The sequence below is a fragment of the Leptonotus elevatus genome, chromosome 21 (assembly GCF_054856555.1).
Source record: "Leptonotus elevatus isolate MCC_2025b chromosome 21, RoL_Lele_1.0, whole genome shotgun sequence".
In the NCBI taxonomy this organism is placed as follows: domain Eukaryota; kingdom Metazoa; phylum Chordata; class Actinopteri; order Syngnathiformes; family Syngnathidae; genus Leptonotus; species Leptonotus elevatus.
In genome coordinates this window covers 13,574,505-13,592,264 of record NC_141259.1, presented here as the reverse complement: position 1 = coordinate 13,592,264, position 17,760 = coordinate 13,574,505, and the positions used below count along the sequence as shown (strand labels likewise).

The window sequence follows — 17,760 nt, the reverse complement described above, 5'->3', positions numbered from 1 at the left end:
GACCAATCCAACACACGCACACACACGCACACACTCCTCTTTCAAAGCATGAGGAGTGTATTTATTCTATAAACTATTCAGTGTGTGTGTGTGTGTGTGTGTAGAAACAGTAACTGGCTGCTAACAGCTTTAGCTTTAGCAGAGCTGGCTAACTTGCCTCCGGCTAAATATGAATAATGCAGCAGTCAACCCTGCACTTTTGTGTGTGTGCGTGCGTGCGCGTACGTACGTGCGTGCGTGCGTGTGCGTGCGTGCGTTGCACTTGAGGCATCACTGTGACGCTATGAGAATAATATGCTAATGACTAATAATTAGCCTGAAACGTACACACAGATTATCTTGCCCTCCTCCTCCCTCAGGGCTGCAACTGCTTCTGGCGAGCGAGAGGGAGGGGGGGGGGGGGGATAAGGGCGGGGCGGGTGGGGTGGGGGTGACCGTCGGGGGGTTTGCCGTAAGTGTGCAGGACACAACACGTCTGCACACGACAAGACCGCTGGGACAAAAAGTTGGAGCGAGCGCAACATTCCGCGAAGTGTCTGCGACAACAAGAGCAACTCGGCAACAACAGCAACGCGATCAATTCAATCCAATTCGGACTCCAAACCGCTTCCGAGACCATTCCGATCCGCTTCACATTCCAAACAGGTCGCTCAACATTCGTTCTCGTCGCCCGTCAACATGTTGCTTCGCAGCGTCGCGCACACAGGCCACGTTGCCATGGTTAACACACACACGCACACACACGTGCGCGCGCGCGCACAATGAGAAAGGTCACTTTTAATTCCAAATGTTCTAATCCTGCGGAATGAACACGCACGCTCGTGCACGACGAGGGATTAGGAGATATCATAAAGGCAAAAAGATGTCAGATTAAAGATAAGAAGGCAGATGAGGAATGAAAAGGAAAAAAAATCTTTTCATCCTTAATCTTTCTTCAATTCCTCACATGCACGTGAGTGTCAACGTGCATGTGAGGAATTGAAGAAAGATTTCGGTGAGATTTCGGTGAGTGAGGGAAGAAAGTTGAGAGTGAAATGAACCCCCAAGGTCTTCCACAGGGAAGCCTCGTAAATTGTACATCATAAGTACTCAACTCTGGAGTAGACACCGATATTGAGTACCGATACGCTTGTATTTTTGATACATAATTTTTTTTAAAGGTACACATTTTCCCCAAAAATTGCATGAAATTAATAACAATTTAATATTCTTCTAATTGCTCATTCCTGATCATAAAAAGCAGCGAGTACCGATACCTTGAAATAAGACCAGGTATCGGCCTGATATCGGTGCTTGGTATCAGTACTGCTGAGCGATAATTCAACATCATTGCCGCATGTGTGGCGATAGACGCGTGATCAATAACACAAAAATACCGTCAATAAAAAAGTTGCAGATCAGATAAAAAATCCTCCTCCTCATCCTCGTTCTCATCATTCTCCTCTTCCTCACTCTCATCATCATCATCATTCTTTTTTCCCCCTCCTCCTCTTGTTCAACCTCCTCCTTCACATCTTCCTCTTCCTCCTCCTTCTCATCTTACCCTCTTCTTCCTCCTCTTCCTCCTCGTCCTCCTCATCATTTTCCTCTTCTTCACCCTCCTCCTCATCTTCTTCACCGTCCTCACGTTTCCTTACGTTCCTCCTCATTTTTCTCCTCCTTCTCGTCTTTCTCTTCTCCCCCCACTCTCATCCTCCTCCCCCTCCTCCTCCTCTTCCTCAACCTCCTCCTCCCCTGGTCGTCCCACCATGGAGAAGTAGAAGGTCACCTCCAAGAGGGACAACATTCATCCTGACAGTCAACCAAAAGGTCTTCACCCACAGGATGCACACACGCACACTCGCGTGCGCGCGCAAACACACACGCACACACAAAACCCTAACATGACTTGATTTTGAAATGGTCCCTCTGAAGCGCAGGTAAGATGCGTGTGTGCGTGCGTGAGCGTGTGTAAGCGGGTATGCGCGCGCGCGTGTCGCCCGGAGCTCCCTCCCGGTGCTCCACTAATGCAAACTTGCTGCGAGTCAGACCTGAGGGGCACTTAGAGCGCCCCCTCCCTTACCCGTCCTCACCTGCCGTGGTCGTGTGAGCGCGCGCGCGCGCGTCCATGCGACACTTTGACACACGTACAGAAACGATGATGACGATAATATCTCTCTCACACACACGCGCACACACACAAATATCAATGTACTAATATAGGTTACATAGAAGCTTCTGGCAACGTATGTGTGTGTGTGTGGGTGTGTGGGTGTGTGTGTGTGTGTGTGCGTGTGCGAGTTTAATGAGCTTGTGCGCGTTAGCTGGCAGCGTTTTCCAATAATTAGCATAATTATGATGATATCTTGGTAATATATTTATCTTATATTTGATAGATGTTTATTCTCTTTTGTCCCACACTGACACAGACAGATGGTGCGTGTGTGCGCGCGCGTGCGTGTGTGATCAAACTTTGAAGTACGGACAAGTAAACAGGAATCATCAAACCTGCTGAACACACAACAGGCAGATTATACTGACAACACACACAACAAGCACACTAATCCACATCTCATTAGTTCTGTCTCATACACGCAGAAGCACACACACACACACGCACCAACACACACAGACTCACGCGCGCACACGCACGCATCTTCAAACAATAATCCTTTGAATATGATCTGGGATTTGGGCCACAACACTAATCAGACTGACATCTCAGAACAGGGATTAAAAAACTCACACAGGACAGACAACACACACACACACACACACACACACACACGCACACAGATATACACTCTCTGGTAATCTCATGTCAAAGATATTATTTGCTTCCATTTCGTCGTCATGGATACACGGGGACACCAGCAAGAGGTCACATGACAAATTTCCTTGTTTCTGATTGGTCGTTGTTTGCTCGTGTAGTGGTCCATAAACGTTTGATAACCTGTCCAAGGTGTCCTCAAATGGGATTGCACACAACATCTGCTGGGACATTCATCAATTGTACCTTGCCAATGTGACATCACTTCCTGTCCGAACGACATTACTTCCTGTCTGCACGATAAAGCTTCCTGTATGCATGACATCACATTTTACCAGAAATGACATCACTTCCTGTCTGAATGACATTACTTCCTGTCTTAATGATAACACTTCTTGTAGCAGAACATCACATCTGGCCTAAGTGACATCACTTCCTCTCTGCATGACTTCAAAACTTCCTTATGTGACATCATGTCCTGCCTGCATGGCATCACTTCCTGTCAACATGACATCACTTCTTACCTATGTGACATCACTTCCTGTCTCCATGACATCACTTCCCATCAACATGACATCACATCTTACCTACGTGACATCACTTCCTGTCTCCATGACATCACATCTTACCTACATGACATCACTTCCTGTCTGCGTGGCATCCCAATGACAGACTACATGTCAAGAAATGTATCACAAGTGTGCCAAATTTCAGGATCACACACGCACGCTCGCGCACACACAAACCGATCAGGCTGGTTAAACAAAAGGAGCGCAAATCCGCCCTCCTAATCCTCGCTGGCGTTGCACACGCGGCGTCTCGAGGCGGCCACGTTAATCCCGCCGGCCGCACTCGCCGCTCGGCTCAGTGTCGCCGACGCTGACAATGTGGCAACAAAACATTGCCGGCAATTTGTGTGGAAGGGGAACGCACAAAGCCCAACGAGCGCTGCCGGCGCCACACAACGACAAAGAACAAGATTGTGCCAAGAAGAAACCTCTCTTCATTTTCTCACTGAGAAAACTGAGGCAGCAAAAGTACTCGCATGTGTACTTAAGTAGAAGTACAGGTACCTTAGCAGAAAAGACGTTAGAAAACTCAGTGTGCAAGTGTGTACTTCTTCATTTTCACTTAAGTACAAAAGCAAAAAGTTTTTCTTGTCCAAGTAAAAAAAAAAAAAGTCTGCCCACAAAATAGTTTTCCTTTTATATTACAATATAAATTCATGTCTGTCTATTATTTGTTTGTTGCATTTCACTTCAAGCTTTTGATTTGAAAAAAACAACAACTTGGCTAACCACGACAGACAAAAAAAAAAATAATGCTCCATTCGCTAATGCTGACCAAATACAAAGTACACACATACTCCTTCAAATGGGTGGAGTCAAAGTCAAATACTCAAAAATATACAAAGTATTTGTACACAACACAAAAGTTCACACGAAAGCTCACAAGCTTATCCTGGCGGCCGCTCGCGGTTTACCTGTCACGCTAGCGTCTTCTTAGCATGTAGTTGCCGTGTTGTTAGCATGCCGTTGGCGTGCGAATATGACGGGAAGAAAATAAACACGCACACACAACGCGCTTCATTAAAATCCTGACGAGACAAAACAAAAAGCTGACCTGACTGCACCTGAATGCGCACACACACACACACAAGGTGAAAACGTAGAGCCCTGACTCAGCGACAGCCCGAACCTGGACACATCAGGTCACTAGGGAGTGTGCGTGTGTGTGTGTGTGTGTGTGTGTGTGTGTGTATCACTCTGCAGTTCCTCCGCTTGTAAACCAGTAAGAAGCCATCTTTGATGTCAGATGCCTTGTTTGTATACAAATAGTACTTAAATACTATTTATCGTGAAGCGTCCTTACTGTGACATCACAGCAGGGCAAACATACATCGAGTACAGCCACCATTTTCAAACCACGGCCAGGCAACAACACGCTTGGATCTTGTCCAAGCCAAAAGGTAAGCAGAGCTGCATTGACTTTTTGTCAGATGCACCGCATAAAACCGCAATGATAGAAACTTGCGTCATCATGAATATGAAAGCAACCCTTCTTGCTTGATTGTTGTTTTAATCACTAAACGATATCAAATCAACATAAACAATTAGTATATAAACATTAATTAGGGAAAAAGTGGTTTTAAAATACAAAATAAACTTTTATCTGATTAGTCGAGGAATCGATGGAAAAAGCGATATAATAATAAATTCTAAAAATATTAAAAAGTGACAGCCCTAAAAAAAAAACATGGTGCCAGTGGGTACTAGTTAGCCCCATGGATAACATGAGTGGTCTGCTCTAAAAATAGGGACACTATGACTTACGAAGAACAATTTAAAAAGAAGAATGTTGTTTTTTTCCATTTATTTTAACTTAACATGGGACACGTTTCCAAATGTAGCAATTTGGTTACTAGTTTACCCCAACATGAGTAGAAAATAGCTCACGAGCGATGAGACACTGTGACTTACTAAGAAAAATTCAAACAGAAGAAGAATATTAACATTCTAGCTTGATTATTTATTTCAACTTAACCGTAATGCACCAGAAAAAAAATCTACATTGTGTTAAAAAATATGAGATTGCATTGGGGAAAATGCTGTTTTTATTTAACACAATATTTCAACAAAAGGACATTTTTAAGTTTTTTTTTTGCTCATGGTTCGGTTTTCTTACCAAATATGGCCCACATACAATATGCCGACATACACCAACCCATAAATGTGAACACAACACATAAATCCTGCTGCAAATCACAGAAACACACAAACGCATCACACGGAACAAACACACGGATGCACGCACTATTTACGCAAAACACAAAAACGAACAAACACACACACACACACACGAACACAACTCACACTAATTAACACAAAACACACGCAAACGTACACACGTTAAAACAACACGCAAACGTACGTACACGAATACGCGAACTTGAGCACAACACACACACACACACACACAAAGACACGAACTAAAAATCTGCAAAGAAAAAATAAGAAAAGCGCCAAGATGTCATGATGTGATGAAAAGAGAAAAGCAAGATTGAAGACACACAAAAACGCAGCAGGAAATGTTGGAAGAGAAGGGAGGAGATTTCCACATGGAAACTTGGATGCCGACACACACTCTCACACACAAATGTCTGCCCTCCCCTCCCTCCCGAGGCGACCCAACCCGCCAGCCCGGGTCCAAGTCCGGCTCATGTTCGTCTTGTTCGTGTAGTTGTTGTGTAGTTGTTGTGTTCTGTTGTTACCTGCGAGAGCTGCCGACATCCGGAGCGAAAAGAGCAACAAAGTTGAAGCGTCCATCTTCTTCTTCTCTTTCTTCTGCTTGAGGGTCCAAAGTGTTGACGGCACTTTTTTCCTTCTCTTCCTCTTCTTCCTCCTTTTTTCTTTTTCTTTTTCGGCTTTTTCTCGGCGTCCTCTCGCGTCCGCCAGCCGCTCCGTCACGCACACGCGCGCTCACGCTCTCTCATGCACGAGCCCGTTCGCCCCTTCTTTCTTTTGCTGCGCTGGGAGGGGGCAGGCCTCGTGACGTCACAGCATGGATTGGGGGGCGGGGTGGGGGGGGGCGTTTAGTGTGGTCGATGGTTCTAAAGATGAAGATTTTGATGATGATGATGATCAACTTGTTTGCCTAAAAAGAGATGAAGATGACATCATCGTCATACTGAGATTGCGTCCAAAATGTGATTTTGTGAAACGTTTGTGCGCGTGTGTGAGTGTTTGTGTGTGTGTGTTGTGTGCGTGTGTGTTTAGTCAATGAAAATTCATTGCTTGCGATTAGCGGCGAGTCCATCAAAGCGCCTCTGTGTGTGTGTGGCTCACAAAGTCTCCTTTGACGCTCGCGCTCACGGCTTGCTCGGCGGCGACCCCTGCTGGACGCGCGCGCGCACACACGCACACGCACGCAACATACTGTGACATCCTGTCAGAACCTGAGGAAATCTCAAAACTTTTTGGGTTCAGGGGGGAAAAAAAAAGGTCCAAGCTTTCATTACCTGTGTATTGCCTTTAAATGAATCTTACATATGTGATTTAATATTTTTTTGGGGGGTATTTCACACTTCAATTGTTTGATTTTGTTAAATGAATTGTTTCAAAATATGCTCTATGTAGCAATTTGCCCAAATATATCTTTTTATTTAACTCAAACCTCTTCTAATTAGCAAATTAACACCTTATCACATGACAACGGGTACTCCTGCATGCCTTTGGCTGAAAAAAAAAAGTGGTATTAAACATGTCTAAATGTGGTAAGATTTTTTTGGTTCTTATGTTTTATCGAAATATTCATAACAGTTGGATAAATAGAAAAACTTAACTAACTTAAATTGAAAAGCTAGCTAGCTAGCTTAGATGTGCTGCTTGGGCTGACAAAATGAAGCTAAAGAGGGGCTTGACTGATGAGAAAATAAAATTTTAATTTATATTACAATATTAAATAAAATGCAGGAGGAGCTAAACAGATTTTTGACAGGGCTATAGCCCCCTAGCCCGGGTGTAGCACCACTGCACCGCCCCCTGAACCCTTTGACCCTTAACCCTGACAGTGGGAGATCCCATTTGCACGTCTGCTTCGATAAAAAAACTAGCAACCAAATAACCTGTGCTTGTGCGGGTCGCCTGGAGCAGTGTAGCGATGCCACAGCTCCACCTACCGGAAAAATAAACAAAGCGCAGCTTGAATGAAGCTGCGTCGAAATGAAGTCAATCCAAATTTCATGGTTTCATGTCGAGCGCTGCTGCCCCCTGCTGGCCGAGTAGACATTAGCGTCCGGTACCGTCAGTGGTTTGAAAGTCCTTTTCATTCTACCGGAAGTTCTCACCGTGTCAAACCAAAAGATGCTTCCATCTTAAGGGCGGTTCTGGGATGAGAGCTTGGGGAAAGGGTTCCGGCCAGGCAAGAGCAGTTTTCACCGTCCTGTAAATTTGAGCACAGTTACTATGAAAGAGAAGCATTTTGACTTTTTGGCCAAGTCTGTGACAAAAGCATCAAAAATGGATTTGAACTTGGAATCCAACAAACGAGCAACCGGTTGGATTTATAAAATCAACATCATAATACCAAAAACTGATTTGACTTTTTTTTTTTTTGTTATTTGGGAGGGGGGGGCAGCTGGAAATACAGTCAAACAGATGATGTCAAAAAAAATAGGGGGTGCTGGGATTCAATTCATGGGGTGCTTGAGCTGATTTATGTTAAGATGAGCTCTGGTGGTAAATCTCTTCAAAGTGAAGAAGTCCATCTATAGCAAGTAAGATGAAGTCGGCCCTCCATTTGCGCTGGTGGAGCTCAGCTGTTGCCGACTTGAGTCGCGCGTCAGGAAGCCGTGCTCGACGACAAAAAGCCGGCCGGCGCACTTGACTGTGCGCGCTGCCTTTCATCAGGACCGGTCGGCAACATGGCCGCCACCTGCTCACCTTCTCTGGCAAGCATAAAAAAAAAACACTTGACAGGCTTTTATCGTTTCGCATTTCGGTCACCGCAACGAAAACTTTCTCCCAATGAGGGTGATGACATCAGCGCACGCTGATTTGCTTTTGTGCCGAACAAAATGGCGGGCGAGCTGCTGTCCATTAGTATTAAGGGGTCACACCCGCACCCTCCAATCCAAGCATTGCTTTTTACATTGTCTGTCATTTTATTTTATTTTATTTTTAAAGTCAAGAAGAAGTCAGAGATGTGTTGCCTTGTAAATTGGAACTTTACTTCCCGTAGCAACAAGAAAGTCCTCCACCTTCAACTTTACGATATTTTATTCCTCACACTTCTTTGGCACGCTACTCCTTCCACATTTTTTTCAACCGATTATCACCATTCCAACTTGAACATGTTCCAAAAATTCACATCAAGTGATTTTTTTCTCCAAAATTCAACATTTTCAACCAAAGATTCACAATTAATTCTCAATAGCACATTCGAACATTACATTTACATCGCTACCATTTAAAAAAACAAAAAACAAAAAAAACTTCCAGCTCATTCAATTCACCATGGGAAGGATTTTCAATAATCCCAAAAATCACACGTACCAGAACTTTCTCATTTGCTCTCACTAATTTTCCCGAATTTTCACATTTCTTTTTAAAATTCATGTATTCTACATTATTCACCTCTATTTCCACATTTATTAAATGATTCACAAAATTCCAATTGTGTCCCACTCCAAAAATATTTTTTCTCATTCACATTTTTCAATAAATTAAACATTTATCCACCAAAAAAATCACTGATGTCCCATTCAACTTAACAGATTCACATTGTTTGACATAAAAATCCTTTAGTACATTCAATTCACATCGGGAACGATTTTCAACATGCCAAAATTCCAAAATGTCATTTAATTTAAAAAAAATGTTGCCAATAAAGTATTTAAAATTTTTAAAATGTATTTTTTTTTGTTTTTCTCCTCTAATTTCTACATTTATAGACCAATTCAAACCATTCCGACTTTAGGCTGTTCAGCTCATTCCATCATTCCACAATATTTCTTTCAACCTCTCAACTGCCACACCCAATTTCTCCAGAAACTGCTTCTAGTTCAAGCTCCTTATCTTTGCTTTTGCGGCGCTTTTTGGCCTTGTTGCCGTTTGTTTATGTCGGTGTCATCACATCACGAAGCACGGGTGACGTCAGGCTCCAACGTTCTGGAGGAAGGAGACGAGTTCCATTTTGAAACAAGCAAAAAAAACACTTGAACTCAAGTCACAGTGGGCGGAGCTCTTCTGTCATGTGACCATGTGCGTGGCTTTAAGATAACTGCGTAGCTCGCATTCCTGATGCGGGTCGGCGAGCGTGACACGCACGGCATCCATCATGTGACACACCGCTGTCTGCGGCGCACAGACACACACACACACACACGCACACACACACACACACACACACAGTAGACACAGGTGAGCTGAGAAGATGACATGTTTATTCAGCAGCTTCCTGCTATCAGACCATGTGACCTCCCGTCTCCTTCAGGTGGGTGAAAATCTGTGTATGCGTGTGCGCGCGCGCGCGCGCCTGCATCACGCTCAGACCTGTCCCATCCTGAGCTCTCATCAAAGATAAACTTCAACATAAACCGACTTCATTCTTCTTCACTCAGCCGCTAACTTCCTGTTCTGTCAAAACACACACATACACACACCGGGTCCCAGACGCCACCCTGGACCTGGACTGGGTTCCGAGCAAGTGAGCAGAAGAAGAAACGTTGATGAGGATGTAAGAATTTGCCAGTACGGTTACTTTTGTGTTAATCTAAAAACTGCTGAGTCAAGAATATCCCTTGGTCAAAAATTGGATCAATCCATTACTTGGGTCACTTTGACCCAACTCTGGGTCAAAGCGACCCAATTTTTGGGGAGCCTTTTTGGTTTAAAACAACCCAGAAAGTCAATTCTACACACAAAAAAAGGGCTGTTTTGACACAAAGTTAACCCACTATTTGGATTCCAATAGACCAAATTTGGGGTCTAAGCTACCCAATTGTTTTTTTTGTTTTTTTAAATTGGATCAGATTTAAAAAAAAATAATTGGGTCGGTTTGACCCACTACTTGGATTCAAATTGACCCAACTTTAAATTTATTTTTTAAGTTGGGTCAAATCCACCCCAAAAAATTGGTCATTTGGACCCAAAGTTGACCCATTACTTCGGTCAAATCGACCCAACAACCCAAAACAGCTACACATTTTTGGGGTCTGTTTTGTACAAATTAACCAAGAAAGTTTGGTCAAATGTATAGAAAAAGTTTACCCGCTAATTGGACTCAAAACATTTTTTTTTAAATTGGGTCAAATTCACAAAAAAATGGGTCATTTGGACCCAAAGTTGACCCACTACTTAGGTCAAATTGACTCAAGAACTGAACAAAACCACCAGATTTTGGGGGTTGTTTTGTACAAAACAACCAAGAGAGTTGTGTCTAATAAAATTAAAATAAAAAGGATGTTTTGACCCAAAGTTTACCCACTATTTGCACTCAAAATGACCCAACTTTTGAGTCCAAAATACCCTCCCCAAAATTTGTAGTTGGGCCAAATTCACGAAAAAATGCGTCCTTTTGATGCAAAGTTGACCCACTACTTGAATTCAAGATGACACAACTTTTGGTCAAAAGTACCTTTTTTTTTTTTAAGTTGGGTTAAATTCACCAAAAATTGGGTCGTTTGGACCCAAAGTTAGGTTAACCTTGGGTCAACTAACCCTGGACCCACTACTTAGGTCAAATTGACCCAACAGCCCAACAAAACGAGCAGATTTTGGGGGTTGTTTTATACAAAACAACCAAGAAAGTTGTTCTGACCCGGTCCAATTTTTGACTAAATTTGGGTTATTCAATCTTGACCCAGCAGTTTTAAGGGTGCATTGTTCATTTCCTAAAACGAAGACCAAACCCACCTAATGTTGGCCCTTAAGAAAATATTTTTGCTGTTCATGTTTCCTTTTTTAAATGTCATTAAATCTGTTCGTGTTTACACGTACAATAATCAGCTTGTTTTGGATTTTGTTCTTGTAGTATGCGGGATGGGAACCTAACAAACAAAGCTCGCGACCAAACTGTGACATTTGCGCACTTTCAGCATTCCAAGCGGGCCAGCGGAACAAACGAGACAACAAGAAGGACCACCACCCGGGCCCAGACTGCAGGTCTGCGGGACCAATCCACCTGGTCCCGGTAGCCGTCTCGCTCTTCCTGCATGTCCTTCATGCGACCTCAGGATGTTAACTTTTTACACAGACACACACATACTGTGTATGTGTGTGTGTGTGTCTTTGATGTGAGCATGTCTTGTTGATGTTGGTATCCATGTTGAGAGAGGAAGATGAAAAGCGCCATCATGCTGGTACTGGTTCAGGACGTCTACGTGATGAGACGCTGATGAGACGCTCCGATACGCACTGATGATACGATTACAACCGAAACTGGTCCAGCCAGTCAGGGGTGGAGGGGGGGGGGGGGGGGTCAGGCAAGCCGAGGCGAGGGGGGGGGCAAGCGTACGAGTTCTGGTCCACATCACTCTTTGTTCGCGACAACTTTTTAAAAATTCCAAATCAAAAGACAAATTGTTTAGAATGACGATGATGAAGATGGCACTGATTTCAAAGCAGCCGTCGGAGGAACATGGAAGTGTGTGTGTGTGTGTGTGTGTGGGGGGGGGGGGGTCGAAGCAGTGGGGGCAGATGATGATTTACTTAACCAAGAAGAAGTTTTGCGTGTGAAAAGTCCGCGATGAAGATCAGCAGAGGAGGAGGAGATGAGAAGATAAGAACATGTTGCTCAAAGGATAGAATTACTGCACAGACACACTTGCGCGGACGTGCGTGCGTGTGCGTGTGTGTGTGTCCGTCCATGTGTGTCCTCCAGGTGGACGTCTTACCGCACGCTGGCTGACTTCAAACTAAAAACAAATCCGAGTCGAGCCAATCACACCGCAGCTTTTTCTCCTCCTCGCACCTGGCCGACATCGCACCTTCTTCGTTCAAATCGCCTTCGCCTGCCCTTCACACTAATCACCTTCACTTGACCCCCAGATGACCTTCACCTGACCTTCAACTCTCTGCGCATGTGTTCTCATTCGAATGGAGCTCAGTGACAAGACACAAAAACACTTCCTGTGCACGCACATTTATTACACACACACACACACACACACTTAGTGCGCTCACACGCAAACTCTCTCGTCTTAACGTTTAAGCGGTCAAACATTTGACTCACGTTCACCTTTTCGTCACCTGCAAGGCGTGTTTGCGCATTTGTAAAAGGTGTGGCTACGCATGTGTGAGACTGCGTGTGTGTGTGTGTGTGTGTGTGTGCGTTTGTATATGCCTGTGCGCATGGTTAAAAACGACGTAATTAGAAGTCAGTGAGATTTGATGATCAATAAATAAGACAAAAGGACATGTGAGGGTTGTGTCAACTTGCCATGATGGTTGACAGGTTAACCGCTCACAGGAAATGAAAGGAAGTCATTGATAAGGCCAATCAAACGATTGGAAATCAATATGATGAGTCCGAACACCAAAAATGTCTTTGCGCTTTTCGTCCTCAAGATGAAATGTTCAAAAATGGTCAACCTGGAAGCAACATGCTAACTAGTGGTAACGCTGGGCTAGCATGTTGCTTCAACATGCTAACGTGTGGTAACGCTTGGCTAGCATGTTGCTTCAACATGCTAACATGTGGTAACGCTTGGCTAGCATGTTGCTTCAACATGCTGACGTGTGGTAACGCTTGGCTAGCATGTTGCTTCAACATGCTGACGTGTGGTAACGCTTGGCTAGCATGTTGCTTCAACATGCTAACGTGTGGTAACGCTTGGCTAGCATGTTGCTTCAACATGATAACGTGTGGTCAGCCTAGGCTAGCATGTTGCTCCAGCAGGCTAACTTGTGGTAAGTCTAGGCTAGCATGTTGCTCCAGCAGGCTAACTTGTGGCAAGACTAGGCCAGCATGTTGCTTCAACATGCTAACTTGGCAACATGCTAGCATGTCGCACATGCTAACTTCACCAGAGTTTTCCCCTTCCCCTTAAAGTTGCCGTGTTGCTATTTTATTTTTCAATTTCCACAAGAGGAAAAGGCAGCAAATGTTTTTCTTGAAACCAGTTTTTGTTCAAGGGGGGGGGTCACATTTTGTTCAAGGGGAGGCCAAAGAAAAATGTCCTCAAAGCTCCCCGTTGTAGGAGACGTCATTCCCATGTTCAGTCGCTATGGTAACGGAGGTAACGAGCCAGCGCAGCGCTTCAGTAGTCGTCATACCGGAAGGTGTTGCCGTAGCCGTAGCGATAGTCGTAGGCATCCGCTCGCTCCGTTTTGGTCTGGACCACTTCGGGCTGAAATGAGAGGGACTTGATGACCCCGCCCGACTCCTCCGTCACCTTCACTTCGGCCGAGTACGATGACGACGACTCGTCCAGCAGCGTCGAGCAGCCGGGCAGCCCGGGCTGGACTTTGGGGCACGACTGGTAGGCGGCGCCCTTCGGACACGGCTGATAGGACACCTGAGGACACACCAGCGCAGTCAGCCGCCATTGGACATCAACTTTACACACACCAAACATCGACATGGAAATCAACAGATTTAATATCTACAAAAAAATTGTCTGCTGCTTTCTGCAAACAAACATCAAATCATCTAAAAAGCGCTAAACAAGGATTTAAGATTTGGTAGCTTTCAAGGATCTCAAATCTGGAAGTCATTAACATCAACTTTGTGTGGATCAAATGTAAGATGTTTCATCATGAAGTTGAGTCAACTGACTTTGGTTGTGGTGGTGATGATGGTCTGCAGCGCAGCCGGAGAAGCCGGGGGGTTTCCCGGGTAGCGGCACGGGTATTCCGGACTGTAATAATGGTGGTTGTCGCTGTAAGGGCCGGAACTCTTCAGGAGGTCCTTCCAGCCCGGTTTCGGATCGAATGAGGAGGACGACGACGAGAGAGGAGCGGACGCTGAGGACGTCGGACAACCGAGGACCGGAGCCACCCTGCGGATGTCAACATTGGGTTTAGTCCATTCATACCGCCCGGATCTGGTCTAAAGGGTGTCCGGCTCACCTCGGATCACAGAGTTCTGAGGTGACCGGATAGGAAGGCGACGTCAGGTAGCCTTGGAACTCGTATCCGGGTCTACCCATGTAGAGTCTGGGACTTGCTGTCTTTTGCAGGCTGGCGGAAGTCTCTCCCAGTGCATTGTGGGGGTTGTAGTAGGGTTCCGTACTTTGGAATGCTGGGTAATGCTGCGGATAGCTTGGCTCGATAAAGGAGATCCGGTCTGCGGACTCCACGCAGGAGAGTAGGGACGGGCCGAGAGCCTGAATCCACAACAACAACCCGACAATGAGCACGAAGACGACAACTCAAAGAACTTGGCCCTCAGTTCGAGTCTACCTGGGATTCAATGAGGCGTCTTTTTGGTGCAAACGGCGGAGAGCTTACTCGTCTTTTTACCGAACTTCTCCTGGCCTCCGTCTCGGACTTGGACTCTGGCCTCGGATGGTCGTGGACCCCTTTGGCCTGAAGAAGCACATTGACGCCGCAGTAAGAGAAGCAGAACCCGAAAAACAGAGACCAGCAAGAACAGCAACGCATCAGATGGCATTAGGACCCAAACTGAAATCAGTTTTTTTTCCTCTTTAGGTGTCTTGATTTCCGGAACACACACCTGGAAGAAGATGGCTTTCCCGTCCACCCTCCAGAAGTTGGTGACGGGGTACCCGCTGTGCCCTCGGCACGGCAGCAGCTCCAGAGCGCCGCCGCAACTGTGACAAACTTTCTCTAGAACGCAACGACAGGACAACGCGTGAGCCCGGACGCCGGCGATCCCGACCGCTCGGGCCACGTCGGCAGGAGGGCGCTCGATCCTTACTCTGCTGCTTCTGCCGCGCCTTGTCGCAGATGGCGGGCCGCAGTTGCAGTCGCGAACCGTCGGGCAGCGCGCAGCCTCGGGAGCAAACCACCACGCCCAAACACGACTTCTTCAGGATCTGACAGTTGTGGTTGTTGGTGTTCCTCATGGCCCAGCCTGACAGGTGGCGCTGAGCGTTCTTGTCCTCCGCTAAAAAAAAACAAAAAACATTAGCTTCGTTAGCGCAGTTGGCGCGGCGGAGTTGGATGGACTTGACGCTTGCGGCGTTCTCACCGCTGTAAATGTAACGCACGTAACCGTCCGTCCACTCCTGGAAGGCGTCAAACTGCTTGCTGTCCTACAAACAGTCGTTAGCATTTAGCATATTAGCCGCAAAAAGAAACTTGAGTCGGACATTTTCTGTCAGGCTTGTTGCTGAAAACTATCCGAAAAGCAAAAGCATTATTATCATTATTATCATTATTATTATTATCCCAGCTGACCTTGGCTAAGAGGTAGGGTGAACTCTGACCTTGTCTCCAGTCATTTGGCCGGTCTTCAATGTTAAATTGAGTTGACCAAATTTAGCAACTATTTTACCAATTTAGAGCCTTCAATGAGGCTAGCATGCTAACACGTTGTTTCATTTTCAATCGAAAGATATTGATCAGTCATGTCCTGTGTGTGCGTGCGTATGCGCGTGCTGTGTGTGCATGTGTGTGTGTGTTTTGGTTTCGCTGGGAACAAAAATATAAAAACCAGTTTTTACTGTTTAAACAACAAGCGTGAATGCGAGCCGCATGCACTCTCACACACATACATGAGAAAACACAAACACACACACAAACCTCAAAAAACGTTTTAGTATTTCATTAGAAAATGTAATTTAGAAAAAGTATTTAATTGTTGACTGTTTCTAAATTGTATTAATGTTAATTGTGCAAGTAATTATATTTATAATAATAGTTATAATAATGAGAGCTACAATTTTGGTGAGGGGAGACGACATGATGATTTAGAATCAAAGTAAAATATTGTATTGATGATTATTTACAACATTTACTACTTTGGTGTTTTTGGGGAAGATTTTAAGTAAAGTATTATGTTGTTGTAATTATGTGAAATAAATGCATACTTTTTGTTTCACATTTCACAGGAAATGATGCACTCTAAAAACAGTTGGGTCAAAAGTAACCCAATAAAGGATAAAAAAAAAATTGGATCGATCAACTTTCTGGCTTGTTTTATACAAAATAAAAAAAATTCTGGCCAATATTTATGAGTTGGTTTCCACGAAAAGACCAATTCTTGACTCAAAGTTGGGTCAAATAGATCGGTCCATTTTTTTTCCCTATAGTTAAAGTGTGAAAAATGATGATTATTACTAATAAGGAAAGGATGAAAAAACCCGAAGAAGTGCTGTCTAATGACCTGCGGCAGTTTGGGGTCGTTGATGTCCCAAGTGGACTTCATGCCAAAGGAGCACACGCAGTCCGCCTCCTCGCGATCCTCCGCTCGAGACATCCTCAAACGGCCCCCCTGGTCCCCCGCTCCTGCTCCTGCTCCTGCTTCTGGTCCTGGTCCCAAGTCCTGATCTTGATGCTGGTCCTGGTCCTCCTGTTGCTTTGGGCTGGTTGCTGGGCGCCTTTGGAGTACACAACAAGCCCGGACTGCAAAAGTCCTCAAAGATGGTCACAGATTGTCGTCTGAGGATTCACTCGCAACCAAAAAGAAGGCGAGACACTCAACACACTCCTGGGGGAGGGGCCTCTGTGTGTGTGTGTGTGTGTGTGTTGGGGGGGGAAGATGAGTTTTTGTGTGTGAGTACAGTATTTGACTGCTCGTGAGCATGTGTGTGAGAGAGAGAGAGAGAGAGAGAGAGAGAGAGAGAGAGAGAGAGAGAGAGAGAGAGTGATGGAGTGTGTGTGTGAGCATGTTGGGATGTTGTGGAAACATGGAAATGTTTCTCCCAAAACAAACAAGTCATTAGTCATCAATTATAGAAAGTGTGTGTGTAACTTGTCATGTCGCAGTTCCATCGTCTTGCATTTAGTTGCGCAACACAAAACATGGATGTTAACCTGCACTGTAAAAAAAAAAAAAATACACGACATGTAATTTGCGTATATTAATTTGGCATCAACTCTCTTTGAAAGCATTTTTTATAATCGTTTTAAAAATCGTTTACACGACGTTCTTTTAGTTGTCTTCAGCAAGCCGTCTTTATTTCTGTATTTTGTTTTTCAGGTATTTGAAAAGCTTGATTTAGAATCTATAAAAGGCTTGACGATGTGAACGAGTTGCAGCTGCGAGCGCCGTCGACTCGTCACATGGTACGAACCAACACGCTTCCTTGGCATTATAATTGCTGTTTTTCCTCATTATTGTTATTGTTCTTTTTTTAATTTTTTTTTGCATTCCATCTTCTGACTTGTTTGCGCGTTTATGTCATGCTGCCGTCGTGTTGGGTGACGTCATGAACGAAATCTCAAAATTATTTCCCCACATACAAATACGTAAATATATATATATATTTTTTGTTGTTGCGTGTTTTCGGAGCCACACACATATTTGCGATGTTAATGTTGTGTGAGCATTAAAAAAAAAAGAAGAAGAGAGAAATAGTGTTAAGATATTCACACACATAAAAA

General features: G+C 44.7%; 2 protein-coding genes across 9 annotated transcripts in view; both read right to left on the bottom strand.

Annotated features, from left to right (window-relative positions):
• The window catches only part of LOC147156005 (receptor-type tyrosine-protein phosphatase mu-like), a 39,752-nt gene extending 33,502 nt beyond the window's left edge, over window positions 1-6,250 (bottom strand). For 3 of the 6 annotated variants that reach the window (XM_086065959.1, XM_086065960.1, XM_086065962.1), the window contains exon 1: window positions 1,544-1,674. In XM_086065959.1, the coding sequence (XP_085922085.1) occupies window positions 1,544-1,649 (106 nt within the window). In that variant the 5' untranslated portion in view covers window positions 1,650-1,674. Of the gene's footprint in view, window positions 1-1,543; window positions 1,675-4,232; window positions 4,429-6,020 lie in introns of those variants that run through there. The other 3 variants (XM_086065961.1, XM_086065964.1, XM_086065963.1) reach the window with 3 other exon arrangements.
• Window positions 6,251-12,375: 6,125 nt separating this feature from the next.
• On the bottom strand, window positions 12,376-16,897 carry gcm2 (GCM transcription factor 2). 3 transcript variants are annotated; one of them, XM_086066158.1, is made up of 8 exons: window positions 16,541-16,897; window positions 15,404-15,467; window positions 15,131-15,319; window positions 14,927-15,039; window positions 14,653-14,778; window positions 14,320-14,576; window positions 14,027-14,249; window positions 12,376-13,766 (listed from the first exon to the last, which is right to left on the bottom strand). In XM_086066158.1, exons 1-8 carry the CDS (start codon window positions 16,631-16,633, stop codon window positions 13,509-13,511), a joined length of 1,323 nt encoding a protein of 440 aa, XP_085922284.1. In that variant the 5' UTR covers window positions 16,634-16,897; the 3' UTR covers window positions 12,376-13,508. The 3 variants fall into 3 exon arrangements, with proteins under 3 accessions (XP_085922284.1, XP_085922285.1, XP_085922283.1); XM_086066159.1 differs by having other exon boundaries at window positions 14,701-14,778; XM_086066157.1 differs by having other exon boundaries at window positions 15,131-15,467.
• Window positions 16,898-17,760: the final 863 nt, after the last annotated feature.